General features: G+C 42.1%; 1 protein-coding gene across 2 annotated transcripts; it reads right to left on the bottom strand.

Annotated features, from left to right (window-relative positions):
• Nucleotides 1–7,381: 7,381 nt before the first annotated feature.
• Nucleotides 7,382–12,756, bottom strand: LOC120698516 (arginyl-tRNA--protein transferase 2-like). 2 transcript variants are annotated; one of them, XM_039982150.1, is made up of 6 exons: nucleotides 12,489–12,756; nucleotides 11,669–11,707; nucleotides 10,187–10,337; nucleotides 8,908–10,059; nucleotides 8,113–8,428; nucleotides 7,382–7,758 (listed from the first exon to the last, which is right to left on the bottom strand). In XM_039982150.1, the coding sequence occupies exons 1-6, from the start codon at nucleotides 12,613–12,615 to the stop codon at nucleotides 7,633–7,635; spliced, it is 1,911 nt and encodes a 636-aa protein (XP_039838084.1). In that variant the 5' UTR covers nucleotides 12,616–12,756; the 3' UTR covers nucleotides 7,382–7,632. The 2 variants fall into 2 exon arrangements, with proteins under 2 accessions (XP_039838084.1, XP_039838085.1); XM_039982151.1 differs by having other exon boundaries at nucleotides 7,382–7,749.
• Nucleotides 12,757–14,753: the final 1,997 nt, after the last annotated feature.

Genomic DNA, 14,753 nt, shown 5'->3' with positions numbered 1-14,753 from the left:
TATGTATCGGACAGTTTGGCTGATACTCTTTTTACGGAACTATTCCGAATCCCAGCCGATGGTTCTGTATTAATTATTGATTATTTTTTTCCTTATCAATTAGGCATGGTGCGAACCTCGAAAGAAGGACCTGCACCGGAGATAAGCAGAGCTCCTAAGCCTTATCTTGTCATGCCTCACAAGATTCATCGCTCCGAATTTTACGGCACTAGAAAGTTCTATTTTTCATAACTTTAAAGTTTTACGGAGTTAAAGATTTATACAGATAATATTTGCATATAGCATTATCAAAATATTTTTAAAGTAAAACTTTCAAAAAAAATTGTTAGTAAAATTTCACATAAAAGTTTTGCGGTGGCCTCCAAATCTCCTCCTCCACCCTCTATTCCTAGGGGTCTCCAAAGAGTCCTCTCTATTATAAGTTAGAATTAAAGTTTATTACTGGAGTTGAAGCAAATTTAGAAGCCCCTATAAAATTGAGGCACCCTCCGTTTAGTATTTAGAGAGTCTGATTTAGGGGTTATTGCTAGAGTTACTCTAAAACCAATCTCAATGGGAGTCTAATAGGAATATCATTATTATTAATTTTATTATACATCGGTCCATTTACTGACATGTTAGAGTCATTACGAGGAGAGAGGAGAGATGTTTTATGGGATGGGAGATGAGTTTTATCACCATAACAGTCCTCCGGTTTGGTTACCAAGTTTTCAATCTTGCTAACTGTGTTTTCAATCTTGTTAACTGTGTGACAACACTTCCCACCGAGGTAGATGAACTTCAATACATTGTGAGGTTATGTAGATTTATTCCTTATAACTCCAGCCATGCTCGAAATAGTAATGGGCTTATGCATGCACCAGCACATGCAGGAGCACCTCCTTGCCGAAACACACCTTTTCTCGTTGCATCTCATGGTTGTTACCAATTTACCATGAAGAAAGGAAGTTTTGTAAGAGCGCACATCGAGGTGGGGGTGGGAGGATCGTGCATAATAAAACAAGAGTGGTTAATATGCAAGAAATTTCTTGGCTTATTGTTTGTTCAGATGGTGATGCTTTTGAGGGAGAATTTTGGACCGTGCAATGTGAAAATATTTGGACAAAAATGTTAGGAGGGGCACCTGCTGACGAGGATGAACCATCCAATATGATCTGGACTGTTTTATTTCTTTGGTTATGGGCGACCAGGTCAGGGCCTACAGCAGAATCCAGTTAATGAGCCTAATGCTAGCCCTAATGCAAAGACTTGGGGACGCTGGCCTCCTGAACAAATTGGCAGCCAGGTCAGGGCCCACAGCAGAATCCGCACTCAGGCTGGTCGCAAATTTCAGCACCAGTGCTCATTAGTGTTGTTTGGCTTGGCATTGTTTTTCTTTTAATTAAGAAAAATCCCGATCTCGATCATTCACAAATGAATGCCTACAGACAAGAAAACAAGACCAGCGGCTGCGCATCTCACAGATGCAGAATCAAACTAAAAGAAACAGACTTGCCGTGCCCCAACTGCTTTAACTATCATCCAACACACCAAAGCTAGCCTATGAGCAGAAAGCCAGAAACCATCTAACAGAAGGTCTAGTATTCAACTCGCCTTCTAAAATTCCATCCACTCCTTGCCCAAAACTCCAGCATCACCTCCTCCAGGCATCTGCAATTCTTCTTTAGAAAAATTCCCGCTTCCTTTTTAGAGAGCTGAGACGAAAGTCTTCCTTGGCATTGGTTTAATTGCCTGAAACTGAGCCTCACCCGAAACACTAAATCTGATTATTTTCATGCTAAAAGTAATTGATTGCCCGAGGCTGAGTCGTTATTACACGCACTTGGACGCTCACTTTAGGCCCCAAAAGTCGAGCCTTTTTTTGGCCTAGCCTGCAAAATGCTCAGGTTTTTGTTGCCATCACATTCACACATGAATTTGATCACTTGAATTTTTTGCGGTGGCTGTAATTTACGGTTAATAAAAACTAGTGGACTAAGATCGTTCTATGTAATATAAAAATTCATATTTTAGGTGGTTCTATGTAATCTAAAAATTCATATCTTAGTGGACATGAGATCATTCTATGTAATCTAAAAACTAGTGGACTTGAATAAGCGAGTGCTATCAGAACCACCGGATCAACTTCGTGTATATTAGTCAAAGATATCTAATAATTCATATCTTAGGTGATATGAATTAATGAAGGACATTCATGCATGCAACGGATTTTGTATCTCACCTATGGCAATAATCCTATGACTAATAACCTAATTGTTGTTTCACCATGACGTAAAAAATCCAAAATAACTTGGGTGGACTAATAAAATATGCACATTTTTTTTACAGCTCATGAAAAAGGAAGGCTGTCATCACACACACATCTTGTCTGCAGAACGCTTGTTTTATATGTTTTCGTCTCTCTAAAACATATATATGATTCATATTTCCATTATAAATAATAAATTTGTAACATATGTAAATTGGCTACATATACCAAGGTCATTCCATTAAGAAAAAATCTCAGTTAGTTCTACTAATCACTCCTAAAGAAAAAGTCAGTTGAAGTTTTCCCTCTCCAATTTTCATACATATGTGTCGGAATAACTAGTGATCTTCAATATACCATCTACTGTTGTTGTGCCGGTTTGTATCAAGTGTAGTTTGTACGAAGTTGTTAGTCAACGCTCCAAGCAATTATCATGTGTTTATCCGCTACACGCAGAATGAACGAGCGTGTATAAAGGCTAATTGGCAAGGTGTTTCGCTAATGTTCTAGGACTAGCAGTGGCAGAGCTAGGAATGAAGCGAGAAACAAGAGCAGTGCTTTGCTAGCTAATGCATGCGGTTATGGCCGTAACATGGGCTGGGCCGGCGCCGTAGGCCGCACGAGGAGTGCATCCTGGTTAGAGCGTGATCGTGATCGGTGTAACTTCCATCGGACAAATTGATGAACAATTAGATACAGTGTAGTTTGTACGAAGTTGTTAGTCAACGCTCTAAGTAATTATCATGTGTTTATACCGTTACAGGGACAATGAACACGCGTGTATAAAGGCTAATTTACAAGGTGTTTCGCTAATGTTGTAGAACTAGCAGTGGTGGAGCTAGGAATGAAGCGAGAAACAAGAACAGTGCTTTGCTAGTGTTCGAGCATGGTGCTGGGCCTAATGCATGCGGTTATGGCCGCGTAATGTAGGCTGGGCCGGCGCCGTAGGCCGTGCGAGGAGTAGATCCTGCTTGGATCGTGGTCAGTGTAATTTCCATCGGACAATGGCAAAATGCAATGAGGGTACCCTTCTTTTATTGATGAACAATTAGATATAGTGTAGTTTGTACGAAATTGTTAGTCAACGCTCCAAGTAATCATCATGTGTTTATACCGTTACACGGAGATTGAACGAGCATGTATAAAGGCTAATTTGCACGGTGTTTCGCTAATATTTTAGGACTAGCAGTGGCCGAGCTGGGAATGAAACGAGAAACGAGAGCAGTGATGTGTTGCTAGCGTTTGAGCATGACGCTGGCCTAATGCATGCGGTGATGGCCGTAACATGGGTTGGGGCGGCGCCGTAGGCCGCGCGGAGCGTCATCGGTGTTACTTCCATCGGACAACGGTACAATGCAATACGAAGGTACCTTCTTCATTGATGAACAATTAGATACAATAAAATTCTAGTACGAGGGTACCTTCTTCATTGATGAACAATTAGATACAATAAAATTCTAGCGGTGTTTGCTAAATTTCATTTGTTGCTATTGACACGATTGATTGTATACTTGACCGGTCCCTGAATGCGGCAGTGAACCTTATACTACTTTAGTTCTTTTAGACAGTTAGTGATGGCGTCAAAGGACTCACATGCACTCATTTGTCGATCACATGTAGTTCGTTTTGACATACAAATCAAATTTGACCACTTAATTAGACAGTTGAAATCTAATTTTTAGGATCGCACTCTTTATGATATTTTTTTTCAAATGCAGGATAGCATTTTTTAGGGGAGGAGAAAACAAACGTTAATGTGACAATGTCACGAGTAGTAGAGTATGGTCGGCGGCGGACACGGCAGGCGGCAGCGTGTAGCTCGCTGACAAAGGGTGTGTTTAGATGCTGTAAAATTTTGGATGAAATTCACTGTAGCAATTTTCAACCGAAGATTAGAAATAATTACACTAGTGGACGGGAAATCGGGATAGAATCTATTAAGCCTAATTAATCCATCATTAGAGGTTTTTACTATAGCACGGCAATGTCTAATCATAGTTTAATTAGGCTTAAAAGATTTGTCTCGCAATTACACCTGGGGGTTATGGAACGAGTTTTCTCATTTATCCACATTTAATACTCCTAATTAGTGGTCAAACGTTCGAATCTACTGTAGCGCGAAAAAAATTAGGATCTAAACACACCTGAAGGAAGAAGTGCTGGAACAGAGAAGGAAGGGAACTGAAGTAATGAGCAGAATTGTCAACCCAGAGCAAAAATTGCAGCATAAGATTCTTATTTTTTGTATGGCAATGGTGGTTGGCAAGAAACAAAGCTAATGATGGGCAGAGAATGGCCAATGTGTCATAGGTATGTAGTAACACAATGTGCCATTTGTTGGAATGGGAAAAGGTTTAGCAATCACCCAAAGATGTAATGAAAAATGGAACCCACCGGCTCCTAAATTTTTCAAGATCAATTTTGGTGCTTCTTACCACCAGAAGACTGGTACTGGCGGGTGGGAATGTGTAGTACTAAGAAACAATAGAGGAGATGTTTTGGAAGTGGGGTTTGGAGAGCTGCAAAAGGCTTTCAAGTCATTTGCACGTAGAAGCGATAGGAGCTCTGTTCAGTTGGGAATGACTCATGTTGTTATGCAGACAGATGCATCGGTCCATGGTGAAGCGCTAGTAGGAGTCGTACGGAGCTTTGTTTAGGCAGGCAAACGCGAGATTTGTTGCATTTTGATTTTACTAAGACAATAATCTCAGTCTGTAGTAGAGCACGTAATCAGATAGCAGACAGTTTGGCTGCCTATGGTGCTAGTTTGGACGCGGCTGCCTCAGACATATTCATGGACTATGCATCACAATTTGTAACTCTTTTGGTCTCAAGTGACAAACCTGGAGCTAGTGTTTAATGGAATGTTTTTTCCATTCTAGAAAACGAAGGAAGAAGCAGCCGAGGCAAGAAGACGAGAGACGACTATCCGCGAGATGAGGAAGCAGGAGGGGAGCCAGAAGATGTGCTTTGATCCGGTCGTTTACCAGAGCAACACCGAAGACCACAGGACGGCGACGCCGCACCCGGGTCCCGGGGACCCGGTCCGTTGGGCGTTGGCAGGCAGTTGGCGCCCCAGCCCCCGCGCGCGCCTCAATAAACGGCCCTGCGCGCCCCTGCCGCGCCCCACCCTCCCCGACGGGCGGGGCCGGGCTCGGCCCCGTCCCCGTCCCCAGGCGCCAGGCGCACGAGGCCGCGGGCCTCCGCGTGGGCGGCTCCCGAAGCAGGCCACGCCTCTGCCATTCCCGAGCCAGGCCAGTCCACCGCTTCTGGAGGTTGGTGCCTCACCACTGCTCCCACGGTCCCCATCCATTCATTAATCATTACTGCTTGCTTTTCCTCGACTCGGCTGCATCTCTCTTTCTCTCTCCCGCACGCGTAGGCGTACTTTATGAAAATTTGTCAAAAAAAAATACTCCCTCTTCCATATAAAAAATATATGACGTTTGAAACAGGGACACGATCTCCAAAATATAACTTTGACTGCTTATTTTTATAAAAATATTTATTAAAAAGTGATATATGTATATTTTTATGAAAGTGTTTCTTAAGACAAATCTATTCATACAATTTTTACTTTTTCAAACTTAATAACTTAAAAATTATTCATGATTTATATTCTCAATTTTTGACTCAAATTTTGTCCAAAACATCATCTAAATCCTATATGGAGGGAGTAAGAGCATCGGCAATGGTAATAATTAGTACCAGCTACGTACTCTGATGACGTAGAGATGAATAAATGAAAAAATATTTTATACTATTAGATCCATACATTTCTCTCATATATTTTTGGACTACGTGAAATAGATCAGTTATTTGTCTATTGCTAGTGACTACTTTTTATTCTATTTTTTCATTGTCACATCAGATCTAGCTAACTAAATAGCTAGCCATTGTGGACGTTCTGCATCTAGATTTTTTGAACATGCTAATTTTTTTTTATTTTGGTGCTAGTTTTGTAAAGAAATCAATTGATACTAGCCAGATGAGGAAAAAAAATATGCTAATCTTCTTAGTTTTGGTACATGCATAATAAAAAGACATATTAATAAAGAGTACATCCGTTTTTTCTCTATCTTTATAATCTATTTTAAAAAATTCAAAATATCCTGCATTTGAGGACGAAGAAATAAACTTTTCCTGTCACTCCACGATCCACCACCTACTCGAATAGAACGGCATCACCGTCCTTTCGTCGTCTGTTTTTTTTTTAAGAATTCGTCGTCTGTTCCTATCCACCCCGTGGGCCGTGACAGCACTGGCACGCCGCACCTACCGCCCAGCCGGTCCGGTCTGCCAATGTGCGCTTGTGCCGTGCTGCCAAGTCCCGAGCCTGTCCTGGCGTGTCGAGACGTTCCTGACGTGTGGGCTGAGTACTAGTCGTGCTAGAGGCCCTAGAGCGATAAGGTCGACAGCTCGTGGGCGCGCCTCCTCGGTCGCCGCGCCTAGGCCCTCGTGCTCGTGCCGGTGAAAGAGAAAAAGAAATGGAAATTACCGCGACAAAGCGGCGAAGACAGAATCTTCTCCGTAAGATGACTAGGCAGGTGGTGGCAGTCACTGACACCTGCCGGCATTACAGTTGACCTGTACGGACGTTGTACCGGCGGTAAAGGCTTTTATTAACTCTTTTTTTACTATTTTATTTACCACCTGGGTTGATCATCCAGCTGCCTCATGCTTCTGCTCTCGTGCCGTGTGTCGCATCGCAGGTTGCGCAAATACGGCAAACCGGCCACCAACCGGTCACGTTCCCGTATACGACGACAGGTGCCGGGCCCGAGCGGTGAGTGGCCGTGCCCGTTGCCACCGCACACCGCTTCGTCAGAGGGCATCTATTGGTAATTGGTGCGAACTGCGAAGCGGCGGTGGATCGGGGCTTGCCTCTGCTGGCCTGCGCCACGCCGCCACGGCATGACCGCGCCCCCGCGCAGATGACGACGGCACACCGCTGCGGCGCGCCGGCAAAAGACGAGCGGTCGCTGCAACAACACAACAAACACTACGCGGATCCACCACGCAGCTTCGACGGAAGCCCAACAATCCCTGCAACTTTTTTGCTACCTACGTTTGCCGCTTTCTACTTTCTAGCCCATTGAGGGTGAGGCGTCTCGAATCGAATCGGATCGCCAATTTCTTCTTCAGCGTAGACCGTGTTGATTCACCACAGAAGGCGTAAATGCCAGTACCCAAACGTACACAGAATCGACCAGACAATGTGTCGTGCCATCCTATTAGACCGTGAGCTCTTTAGTGTCTTTTACAACAAAAAAATCGACGGGCATAAACATGCGACAGTACCGAGTTGGACCTTTCTTTCTGAATAGACGAGACGGCACCTTTCATAGGCATAGCACAACTGAGCTATCGGACACGGCTGCGTATCAAGACATGCAATATACCATCCGATCAGATAGCTCCTTCCCAACAACTTTGGCGTATCTGCTCAGTTGCCCTTCTAGCGCATTGAGGTGTCGCCTCTCGATTGGCCCAAACACTAGCTGAAGGTCCTGAAAGGCAGAGAATTAACAAAACTGATGGCAGGAATTTCAAAACTAGAGCCATCTCGTGAAAAAAAGAAACAAATAGTTGTAATCTCCTAGCCACAGATTTTATGATGTTAGTCATTGTGTAACAGAAAATTGGAAATTTTGGTAGGGAAGAAGACACTACTCATTATAGATGTAGTTCAGAATATACTTGCAGAACAATGGATGATTAATGGTGAAAAACCTGGCTAATTTCCTGATGAAGACTACAAACACAAAATCAGTGCCTGCTGCTGACATGCCCCCATTTCTGTGCGCAGCGTGCCTAGGACCATTTTCAACTTTCATATTTGAGATCGGATTATGTGTATGTACCTTGTACTTAACTTTAGAACCATTGAGGTCTAGGGTGATATTTTCAATGTCCTTTATGCTGGAACCACACTCAGTTGTATCTGCTTTTTCTGAATCAACTAACTCTTCATCAATCATCATTTCGGATTCATAGTCATTTACATCTTCGTCATCCTCGTCACTGGGAGACTCGTGGTGGTCAACTTTTGCTGAAGAGTCATCTGAAGGGCCACAAATCTGAGGCTGTGGGGTTTCATCTTGCATTGTAGCATAATCAGACAGAGTGGAATATTGACTCTTATCCAGTAAAGGCTTGGCTAAATCATAGTGAATCCACCTGCAGTGTTGAGGATTAGATGTTGAAGAAGAATGTCAGATTTGCAGAACAAGTCCTCGAAATCTTAAGCGTGAAATTTAAATGTTAAAAAGTGTTTAAGTTATGTGTGAAAGCCTGCAGCTTGAATAGATGGGAATGGAAACATAAAAGTGGTTAACCAATAGTTTCAGTAGTCAAGCTTCAGGCAAACTTTTAAACAGATGAAATGCTAAAGTATGGTTTCAACGTTTCACTAACCAATGATCTATAGGCAGTGATAACAGCATTCTCCTACAAATTACTACTACTAACGATGCACAGTACCCTTTCTAAAAGAAGACACATCCTAATCCTGTCCATCTTTCAACCATATTGCATAAGTATAGCAGCACATAACCTAGTGCATTTCCTCTAGGTTCAATATGTAAAGTTTGACTATTGTTACATTCACATTAAGCAATATGCATTGCAAAATTAGTGGCAGTGAAAAAAGGAATTACTCGTAACGGACTGGACACAGAAGTTCCGATGGTCGATATGCAGCTTTGTATCTCATCTTATTGCAAGAATGTATATAGTAACCAAGATAGTAGTACTGAAGGCTGGGACAGTGTTCATGTGTTGTCTTGACCCAATCTATCTCCTTCAGAGCTGTATACTTTCCAAGTGATAGGAAAGCAAGGTCAGGATCCCAGAACAAGTACTTGCTTGACAAACATTTAGGAAGGATATCAACTACACCAACAGCCACAAGTTTTCCATCAATCCTGTACTGCTGATGAAAAGACCCAAACCCACATGGTGGAACTGTATTATCACCACTCTTTGGGGGGACAAACACAATTGGTGTATCTACTAGAAATCTCCTGTATGAGCTTTCTGTAATTGTCTTCTCCTTATGCACCTTTGTCTGATACTTTCGGTACAAAGCAAACTCCTCTGGGTCAAAATGAGATGTGCTCATCCTAATCTCCAGGCTTTTCCTTTTTTGAGGATGTTTTGCAGAAATTTTGTTCACAGAGCTTTGCTTTGACCTACTAGTTTTATCTGAAGCTTGAACAGGTACAACAGCACCAGTATGGTTCTGCATTGCCGGATTGGCGGCCGAATAGAAATTAAGATGGCCATTACAAGCTTTTACTTCAAAACCAGCTAGTCCTCCAAGACGTTCCATTGTCATGACCAGCTTTTCTGCAACAGAATTTGGGGAAAGATCTGCTAGTACTTCAGTTTGATTAGCACTTTTTTCTTTAGGCAATGCACGTCTGACTGCTGCCACTATCTGGAAACTTATATTACATGTATACACCAAATCTTGTACTCCTGCTTTATTTTTTTGCATTGCTTCTCCTACTTTCTTCTTGACCTGAGGTTTAACAGTCTTCACAACAGCTTTAGGGAGTTGAACTGTAGAACCTAATATCACCCCTTGGAAGTATGTATCAATTGCCTCATTGATTTTGCTTGACAAACAACAGATGAACTCATCTTCTTTCAAGAAATTTGGGCATGTGGCTTCTTGAAACTCATTTGCTGATACCTTAGATACTTTTGAGGTAGGTGAGTTCGAAGGTTCACTGAGTGAACGTTTTGTAGGGCTTGCCTTACGTTGTGGACTTCCAACCTGTGGATCAAGTTCACCATCAAGGAACCTGTGCATGGATGGGGCCATGACATAACATAAGAAAATTTTAGGAGCGAAATGACTAGAAAATAAATACTGTGAGCTTAGCGGGGTCTATGCAAAAACCAAGGAATAGACAAAGCAAACTATAGTACCTTTGCATCTTTTTAAGTACACGACCATGCTCTTTTGAACAAATGAAATCATTTGCCTTCAAGCGTATCGTATACGAGGGACAGCATGTTCGTTCCATCTCAGGTTTGTAGAGAAAACAACCAGATCTCCTCCACCCACGGTCAAGGAGAGCTGCGAAAATTGCAATTACAACCATAAGTCAGATATGCCATCAATAGTGCTTTTATTATTTAGTTATTTATCGGATAGTATGGAAGAACTTGAAGTAGCAAAATGTATTACTTCACTAACAAGTCAGCTTATTCCACCTCATTTTCACTCTCCGTTATACAAATTCTCTAGTTTCATCCATATTTCAGTAGATGCATTCCTGTTCTAAATAAACTCATGGAATGCAATTTTTCACTGTTCCAAATTGTTGCATAATCAATCAAATTTAACATCCCCAAGATATTATTTAAGCCCAGGGTGTAAATAGATTGTGTCCAACTGTCCATGTGGGTGGTGCTTGTGGGTTTCTTTCTTGTTTAATGTTGTGCCATGTTGTGCACCACTGTCTATGTGGCGCCCTTGTAACCTTGTGCTTCAGGGGTTCTCCAGGAGTTGCGTCACTGTAATCCTCTTCCTCTTAATGAAATACGTGCTCAGGCATTGTCGCAAAAAAAAAAGGAACTGAACATCCAGTGGCTAACAAGACTATAGCACTCAGTGAAACACCTTTCTTTCTCCAGGTTTGGATATAACAGTTAGTTGAAACTTGATTGCAGTATTTCTGGGCCATAACAGCAAAATACTATCAGGACTAGTAAAGTTTTCATATAATAACTAACTAAATTATGTAGTGTACTCAACAGCCACAAATTGCTTGTAAACTGCTCCACACTACGATTTCTGTCAGGAAACAATTACAATGACAGGTATCTCACAATTACTTAGTTTCACAAGTTTTTGGCTAAGCTCACTATTTCACTCCCTATAGTGCAAGGACTGACTGTATAAATATTAACACCATTTAATTTCAACATACTTCAGCTAATTAATTGATCGATCAATTTTAGCAATTGCGCATGTATTATTTGGCCATTTACTAGTTTGCTAACTCATGTTTTGAGTATGTGAAGCATTTAGGAATATTTATCATCTTACAGACCTTATAGCCTTGAACCATGTGTACAAAAAGGACAAGTAGCAAGTTTCCAATTTCCTTCTCCATGTCTAGTGTGTTTGGTTTGAGGAATCGCCCTCATCCTAGATGGTGGTGCATCATGAGTCCATCCCATGAATTTTGGTGGGATGGCACCTCATATTTATACTAATTATTAGCTTGTGAGCAATGCAGTGAGAGATCAACTCATTCCATTCCACAAACCAAACAAAAAAGTGAGTGAGAAGAAGATGGACCATCCCATTCCTCAAATCAAACACCCCCCCAGTTCTCACTTTTTAGTGGGAATAAAAAAGAGTATGGTTCCAAGTATCATACGAAAGAGAGACTTTTGTACCTTGGTAATCATCAGCTTTCAGACTATTAGCCCACATACCTGCAAGATTAATAGGACAGTGAGCAGCACAATAAATAATTAGACAAAGCCTTCTATAGGCAAGCATACAGATGACAGAGAGAACAAGAACGAAAAAGGGTAACAAAAGGAGAAAAATGATGAAACATTGAATGTAAAGGCAAAAACAACCCTGCCTGCTATATCCCCTTACTTTGCAAAATCGATTAATTACATAAAGTTTCCTCTTACTTTGCAAAATTGAACAATTATATACTGTATAACACCACAGATAACATATGTAACATGGTTCATATCTATCCTTCTAGTAAAGAGCTAACAATGGCCTATTTTCCCATTTCATTTCAGTGAGTCAAAACCAGATGGTTGCTGGCTTGTTACTATTATACAGGCTGAGCGCATCAATGAGGTGTTGAAGCACTCATAGGCTAACAAATTAATGATCAATTGTACATTTGACTATGCGTCAACAAATTCATAGACGATGCCCCTCAATTGGCAACCAAAAGCCATTTCCGTAAGAGCGTAAGCATAAACAACGATGATCCAACTATGGGGCCATCGTGATTCTGCAGTGCCCCTATCAGAAACATTTATACACAGAAATTCACAAATTATCGTGGTGATCTGGGGCCAGACGCCCTACGCGTGACGCGTCAACTCCCGATACTAGAATCACCGGGCAATTCCACGAGATACTAGAACACACGGGCGATTCCACGAGCTAACCAGGCGTCATGATCGGATCCAGGTCGAAGCAGAGCGAATCAGTTTCATCGGATGGGGTTTCGGGAACGGGTACCGTGGGAGATGCTCGTGGGCCCGGAGGATCGGCAGTAGCCGCAGGTCGTGCGGCGCCGGCCGTAGTCGATCACCACCGACTCGCCCCCGTCCCGCGCACCGCCGCTGCTGCTGGCGCCGCCGGCCATCGCGCGGGCCGGGTGACTCGTCGTCGGGCCGGGGCAAGGAGGACGGGTTTGGGTTTAGAAGGCTGGGCGATGTGGTCGGGCGAATTAGCTGCTGGCACCCTGGATCTGGAACTCTCGATGGGGCATTGGGGCTACTTGTAAAAGAGAATACTCTCTGTCAGTTCGATACAGGCAGGCTCGTCGGGTGTTTGGATGTACTAATGGAACTAAATATGAGCTAATAAGAGCTAATTAAGAACTAACATGCTCTGTCGACCAATTAGATCAGTCTTAATGTACCCGCAAAAAAAAGATCAGTCCTAATGTACAGTTCCATGTCACAGTTACTAAGATTAAAAACTATATAACGGTGTCAGGTGAATTTCATGAGATGAAACTCTCTCGTCCTATAAAACTCTCTCCTCTTCTTTTTACCATGTTATCAAAATTGATGATGTGGCGTAGAATTTAATGCGACGAAAATCTCCATGAAATTTTCATTGGGGCTGGTCTTAACCATCATTTTTATAATTAGATTAGCAATTAGTAATTAGTCTTGCATAAGATCGACACCTTCGGCAACAAGCTCTATCGACTCCTATATTGGAGTAATTAGGTTAGCGTTTAATCTAATTATAAATTAAATTCTAAGTTCAACTCCAATAATGTCCGCCCGTTGCCGATGGAGTTTATCTTATGCAGTTATGCATATATAAAAAATGTTTGTCTCAAAGATTATTGGCTAAGGTGCTTAATTTGCAGCAGTTTTCAATCTCACTCCGATGACAAAAGTGGACTCTTAACAACAGGAAGGGGCTGTGTGTGAGTAGGATTAGGAAGCCTAGTGGGGGATTGTTAAAGCAGTCTAAACCTAAATAATGGTTGTTTTTTTAAGGACTGTGAGACTGCTATGCTTTAACAATTGTAGCTAGAAGCAAAGGGAAAATTGGTAGTGGTAGTCTTGCACGATTGTACACTTTTAGTGTTGAGCAGGAGAAACCCCAAAGTTTCTCCCTTCTTTCCCTCGTCTTTTCGTTCTATTTGAGAATAACGCGTTAAAGTTTTTTAGTGACCAACATGACAACACCCCAAAGTTTCTCCCTTCTTTCCCTCGTCTTTTCGTTCTATTTGAGAATAACGCGTTAAAGTTTTTTAGTGACCAACACGGCAACACCGTCCGGGGAAAGCAAGAATCTTCAGGTGCAAGCTTGGGAGCATTCACCCAAAAAGAAAAGAAAAGGGAGTAGATGTGAGGAACCATCCCAAGTTGATCCCGTTAATTAAGTCATCGTCCATTGATCAACTAGATTAAAAAGGATCAACCCTGGTAGTTCTTGGAATGTGTCATGAGCAGCGCCCAGAATTTAAACACACTCTACTAGCACAACATATCGACATCATCTACAAATACAACCGCACATAGAGTTTAGATTACATAAAAGAGCTTCAAGTACGAGAACATCAAGTCTTAGAGTTTTGCAGCAGAAAGTTCTACGTCGCGCTCATTCCATACATAACTCAAAATAGAAGGTTAACACTATATGCCGATAGTGTCCTTTTCATAGCCACCGGCTATCTACTCCTCACCCGCACCTCCGTCCGCGGAGTAGAAGTACCCAAAGATGGCCTCCGGCTGCGTCTCACCTGCAATAACTTTAACGAGAGCACCATAAGTACAAAAGGAACTCGCAGGTCTTATTTGATATGGGTATATACTAGCCCGATCTCAAGGAAAATGCATTTAGTTAGTAGCAAGGATAGGTCATGGTAATTAATTTTGCATAAAAAGCATCTACTTTGATCAAGTTATAATAAGCAAAAGACATAGCATCTATGATCTCTACAACATACATCAATACAATTGCATAAGTAAAGTGATCATGAATCATAAGTTCAATCTTCCATGAATTTCCTCGGTAACTCTACGTTAAAGTCAAAGTACAAGAGCATGCTCAATGACCGAGAGCGCGGCTATTGCAATAGATAAAAACTCTGTAGGGGTGTACAACTTTTCCCACACGAGAACAAGACCAACGACCATACCCATGGCCAAGGATAAGTGTTGATTCATGCCTCAACCTTTCACACAAACACAACCGACTATGAGCGAACGGTCGGGAAGGACAAGTGCACCGGATCCGCCGATCACACTCCATCAC

The sequence above is a fragment of the Panicum virgatum genome, chromosome 3K, assembly GCF_016808335.1.
Source record: "Panicum virgatum strain AP13 chromosome 3K, P.virgatum_v5, whole genome shotgun sequence".
In the NCBI taxonomy this organism is placed as follows: Eukaryota; Viridiplantae; Streptophyta; class Magnoliopsida; order Poales; family Poaceae; genus Panicum; species Panicum virgatum.
This window is presented reverse-complemented; position numbering and strand designations above follow the sequence as displayed.